General features: G+C 36.2%; 1 protein-coding gene across 1 annotated transcript; it reads left to right on the top strand.

Annotated features, from left to right (window-relative positions):
• Window positions 1-536: 536 nt before the first annotated feature.
• On the top strand, window positions 537-1,511 carry LOC113316569 (protein BOBBER 2-like). Its single transcript, XM_026564726.1, has one exon. It carries the CDS (start codon window positions 537-539, stop codon window positions 1,359-1,361), a length of 825 nt encoding a protein of 274 aa, XP_026420511.1. The 3' UTR covers window positions 1,362-1,511.
• The last annotated feature ends 4,853 nt before the right edge of the window (window positions 1,512-6,364 follow it).

Here is a 6,364-nt window from a genome sequence, read left to right as displayed (position 1 = left end):
TATAAATGTCCTTAATCTAACGGATATGGATGTCCAACGGATTTTCAAGGTTGCATCCGGATCCAATCCGTAATCCGTTGGATCTCAAAAATCTCATCCGCGTCCAACCCATTAGCGAATGGTCCGGACATCCATCCGCAAAAATACGATTGGTCCCTGTTAGACCCGCGGATTACGGATAAAATGCTCACCCCTAAATTTCACAACATCCATAAAACTTTGTGTTTCTGCAGCTAAATATTCGCAAGTGAACGAACTCGATTTTGGGAATTTGATTCCTTTAGGATTCGTACAAGGAAGCTGTCCAAAAATAGAATACGCTGGGAGTATTCTAGAAGCCGTCCATATATAGAATACAACCCACCGTCATATGCTTTCCTTTTCCGCCTATAACCACAAAACTCAAAGCCTATAAAAAGCACAGTTCGGCCTTTGGAACCACCACACACCAATCTCTCTCTCAAGTTCCTCGAAACCCTTTCTTCCTTGAAACCCTTTGTTCAACAAAGCAAGTATTATCTCGTTCAATCTTAGCAATGGCAGTTATCTCTGATTTTCAAGAAGACGAAAAGAGCATTGATCATCAGGAAGAGATCGTGCAGACTAGCAAACCCTCATCTTCAACTTCTACTGAGAAAGAAGAATCCAAGCCTGAGAAAGAAGAATTAGCTTCTTCTGATGATAAGCCTGAGAAAGAAGGACCAGCTACTTCTGATGATAATCCTGAGAAAGAAGAATCTAAGCCTGAGAAAGAAGAATCCAGCAAGAGAGTTCCAAACAAGGGCAATGGTTTAGATATGGAAACCTATTCTTGGGGCCAATCTCTACCAGAGGTCACTATTAGTATTCCTGTGCCCGCAGGAACTAAATCAAAGTCTGTTATTTGTGAAATCAAAAAGAACCATATCAAGGTTGGATTGAGAGAACAGCCTTCTATTATAGATGCTGATTTCTGCCAATCTGTCAAGGTCGATGATTGTTTCTGGAGCATAGAGGATAACAAGGTTATATCTATTCTTTTGACTAAGCAGAATAAAAAAGACTGGTGGAAATATCTTGTGCAAGGTGATCCTGAAATTGATACTCAAAAAGCTGAGCCTGAAACTACCCAGCTCTCTGACTTGGATCCTGAAACTCGGTCAGTTGTCGAGAAGATGATGTTTGATCAGCGTCAGAAGCAGATGGGTCTACCAACAAGCGAGGAGACGAAGCAGCAAGAGATGTTGAAGATGTTTCAGGCTCAAAATCCAAATATGGATTTCTCCGGAATGAAAAATAATCAAAATATGGATTTCTCCGGAATGAAAAATATGGATTTCTCAGGAATGAAATATAATCCAAATCTGGGCCGCAAGAATTAAGATGGGTTAGTTAGTTCGTGGAGTCACAATCTATTTCCTATTTCCTGGTTTACTCTTTTTTCTTTTTGTTTTGTGTTGGTTGTTTAGGTTAAGTTACTATTTAGGCTTTGGACTTAAAATATATCAAATTCTACTTTATTGTTCTACATATTGTCCACATTAATATAATTTTTGTTTAGTACATTCTGCTTTCTTAATTGAGAGTAATTACAAGTTTATAATCTGAATTTAACATTGAAGGTTATGCTTTCGCCCGCTCTAATATAACTGAACTGTTATGCTAGATCCTCTAGCATGGGCAATAGCTGCTTTATTTACATGGTAACTATTTTGTAATTTCCGTTCACTGCGGAAATTTGCAGCTAATCAAACATAGGATGTCTACCATAGAATGTTAGCACTCCTCTCAAACAAACCAATTACTTTCTGAAGTTCTGTCAAGCCAATAACATTATATCATCAAACCCATCCATAAGGGGCTAAGTAGTAAAATGTCCCAAAATCGACCCCATGGTTGTGAAAATGCCCCGAACGTTGGGGAAAAGATTAAAATACCCAAAATCTTATCAAAATGCCTCAGCCGTTATTTTTTTTCCGTTAGAGATAGTTAAGTGGTCAAATTAGCACGCATGTGGTCCCGCACGTGTGAAAAGATGACATTTATACCCTTATGACAAATAAGCTGACATAAGGTGGACTGTTTGGACGGTCGCCACTACCAAACGAACATAAACCAACCACCACCGCTGCCACCACTACCACCACCATCCCCACCGCCACCACTACCACTAGAACAACCACCACCAACACCAACACCACCGCCACCGCTAACGCCTCCTCCACGCCACCACCACCACCACCGGCGCCGCCACCACTGCCGCCTCCTCCTCCACCACCACCACCGCCTCCACAAACACCGTTGCCACCACCACCAACACCACTATCACACCGCTGCCACCACCATCGCCACCACTACCACCACCGTTGCCACCACCACCGCCACCACCTGAACCCTAAATCCTGAACCCCAAACCCTGCACCCTAAGCCTTGAACCCTAAACCTTGAAACCATAGATTCTGTCGAAGGGAAAAAGAGAACATTCATAACACACTTGACCAGTCAAAATATGCCAAAATGCCCCATTTTGACTATTATAGGTAAAAGTAACGCAATGGGGCATTTTGATAAGATTTTGGGGCATTTTAATCTTTTCCCTAACGTCCGGGGCATTTTCACAACCTTGGGGTCGATTTTGGGGCATTTTTCCACTTAACCTATCCATAAAATAAAACATGAAAAATAAATTAGTTGGTTTTCAGAAAATTATAAAGGCACTGATAATGAAAAAACTCTGGGATTACCTGTTGTTATCAAAAAAATCTCCGTCAAGAAACGCGAACGTTATATATTCCTTCAAGAATCTTGTATTTTCTTCAATGTACACATCGGCAAAAATACAGAAAATCCAACATTCATAATAGCCAGACTGTCATTATAGTCTGCACAGACTGACAAAGATTTCAACCAGGCCAAGCTCTAGCTGCATAAAGGATGGTGTGCATAGGATGGTTTAGTGGTCAACCTGCAACCGGGAAAAAATAATAAAGCATAAGAAACCGCAGCTTGAATAAGAAGTCATAACCTTTATAACCTTTCACCAACAACCACATAAGAAACAAGAAAAAAAGGCGATCATATGTAAAATATTAGTCAGTTAATAACTTAAAGAGACACAATCTATTTTTGATTAACCACACAAACTTAATATGACTTTATACGATCTCAGTACAGTGGTTTATTGCACTTTACCGAAAAGAAGATTATTAAATGAACTTGATTCCACTTTCCACGGATCAATCACTAATGCTAAGGAATTATAATAAAAGAAAATAGTTTCCACTGTCATATCATATATGTACACAGAGTTAGCTTTACATATTATGGGTGATTACTAGTTAATCAATTGTCTTTGATAAGATCGCCTAGTCTGGGGTGGATTAGAGGTAAATAAGAAAAAATCAGGTCAAAAGAAAAGCGTGGAGAAGAAGATAAAACTAAAAGGCAGACATAAGAATCTTAGGTTTTGCACCATTAAATCTAATTACAATGAAGATTAAATAGATAAATACTGTTAGTTTTATACTGAAAAAGCTTTTTCTAAGAGTCAATGTTTGTAAACCCATGATGTCGAACCATGGACTAATTCAACAAGTGCAATTCCAATACTTACACAGAACATGCAATATATCAATGAGACAGAACAATGGTCAACAACTATGTACACATCTACAAAAGACCAGAAAATTCAACATTCATACTCATGAAACAGAAAAAATATCGATGAGACCGGACAAGTGTACAATTACTTACGCATCTATAAAAAATCCACACAATCCACCAGCAAAACAGGTCATCAATACATGAGATAGGAAAATGGTGTACAACTATGTACACATCTACAAAAACCTAGCAAATTCAACATTAATACTCATAAAACAGGCAAATGTACAAATGTACACATACAAAAACCTAGTAAATCCAAGAATCATACTCATAAAACAGGTAATACATCCATGAGACATGACAATGGTGTACAACTATGTAAACATCCACAAAATCCAGAAAATCCAACATTCATACCCATGAAGCAGGCAATATATTCGTGAAATAAGACAATGTGCACCAGTTTGTACACACATACAACTTGAATCTTGTACCTTAAGCACCAGTAATAACAACATAAACACCACTACATGCTTATGGATGCAAACTACCAGGTATATATATGAAGCAAAAGTGTGAAATAATAATAGGCTAAAACAAATGCATACCAACAAATATCAACCAAAGTTTTCCTTCCTGACAAATCATTCACATGTTGCAAACAAAATTGAAACACACTGGAGTTCTATACAACTTACACAACACAAAAAATACAATATCAACGAAAGAAAGAAGAACCATAACTTTGATACTTACAATAATCATATCATTGAATGATACAAAGATCTGAGAAGCTTCAAAAACAAACTCACCATCATATATAACAGGTCCATGGGAACAATCTCTTCCTTGAGATCTCTAACCTTCCTTCACAACTACAAAAATCCACACACAAAAAATTAGTATGTGTACAACTATGTGCACATTTATAGTCAGCATGTGTATACCTATGTATACATTGAAAATCAGTACGTGTACAAATATGTGGAAATTAATAATCAACATGTGTATACCTATGTACACATTAACATGTGTACAACTATGTACACCAAAAACATTATTCCGACAATATTAAAATCAAAAATAACTTCAAACTAATCGATACAGAGCATACTAGTATACATATATGTACAACTCTTCAGAAATATAACAAATTCTAGCATCGATACCCACATGACAGGCCATCCATTCATCACAGAGCATACTAGTGTACAAACTTGTACACCTTTACAAAACTCTAACTAATCCAACATCCACACCCACAAAATAGACTGTAAAATCATAATAGAGCACAATGGTGTATAATTGTGTACACATCTACAAAAAAACAACTAATCCAACGTCCACAGGAAAAAAAACAGGTGATATATCATTGAGATAACACAATGGTGTACAACTATGTACATGTTTACAAAAATCCAACATTCATACCTACAAAACGTGTTATAACTCATCAATTTGTTCTTATTATAACATTAGCACAAGTGGGGATAGAAGCAAAAATGCTGAAGTTTCATTTCCTCCTTCAAATGGTTTTTTCTCAAGCTTAAGAAGCATAGTTATGATAAACCAGTTTTTTATAGTTGTAGTTTTATGTTTATTATCCTCTTCTAGAAAACAAGTTTACTATTAATTTAATACTGTAAATTTTTAGAGTACCCGTATTTACAGAAGCTCAACCAGGTCTTTAAATGATGCAATAAGATAGATGGATTAAAGGGTGAATAATCATTTAAATTAACCGGAAGAAAGGAACAATAATCATGAAAATTAACAAGTGTACAGTTATGTACACATTAAAAATGAACATATGTACAAATTATGTACATCAACAATTGAAGAAATAAAATAAAAAAGTAAGGATGATATTATTAGATAGGAAAAAAGAAAAAAGAATCGTCACAGTGTGTTGAGATCAACCTGAATCACTTCAAGTAATGTTGGATTGCAAAAAAGAAATATGATTGTTGAATCACTTCAAGAATTTAGAAGGTGCATGGTTATGTAGAATTAATCTATGGGAACATGGCTTAAACTGAGCATTTACCTTGGATGCATAATAGATCCATCTCTCGGAGTCATTTTTATCATCCTAACCAATATCTTCCCAACCTAACACGTACTTGGATGCAACACACATAGTCAGCTACCTTGGTTACTCCAATTAAACCAACCGAGCACTATATTCTCCCAACATATAAACACTTGATTAAGACGTCATTTATTTAAAGTTTTCTAACGCAATTCCACCTAGATAACCTATGTACTAAGACTGGGGTGGAGTCCACTTCGTTGGATCCTAGTTCCAAGACTTAATTTGTCGAAATGAAATGTTTTCTTGTGGTATATATATGATTTTAAACCTAAAAAACATATCATTGTAAATCAATTAATCATTTTTTAACTTATTAATGGTTAGCTGGAAACCAATTCCTATTAACTCTCTGCAAGATTACCACCAATTAACTTCTCAACCTCAAAAAATCTCCAATAATGAATGGAATAAACTAACATACACCGATCTAATTGGAACCATCGTTGACAGTATAATACTATCCTTCAAACTAATAATGGAAAACATAGCTAATCAATAAAAACATATAATAACACAAATATATGACTTACTAGTGGTAGGAATTTGTGTTACAATCTCCAAACTTTAGCAGTCTCACTGGCAGCATCAAAGAACGACCATCAAGATACGCATGTCTTTCTCAACAAATAACCAACAACTAGGTGAATGATAACTCCATGCTTCTTGTACTAAAGTGAATCCTTC

This window comes from Papaver somniferum, chromosome 10 (assembly GCF_003573695.1).
Source record: "Papaver somniferum cultivar HN1 chromosome 10, ASM357369v1, whole genome shotgun sequence".
Lineage (NCBI taxonomy): Eukaryota > Viridiplantae > Streptophyta > Magnoliopsida > Ranunculales > Papaveraceae > Papaver > Papaver somniferum.
This window is presented reverse-complemented; position numbering and strand designations above follow the sequence as displayed.

Excerpts from the sequence above, each read along its gene's own strand:
- LOC113316569 (XM_026564726.1), top strand. The coding sequence starts at position 537 with ATGGCAGTTATCTCTGATTTTCAAGAAGACGAAAAGAGCATTGATCAT.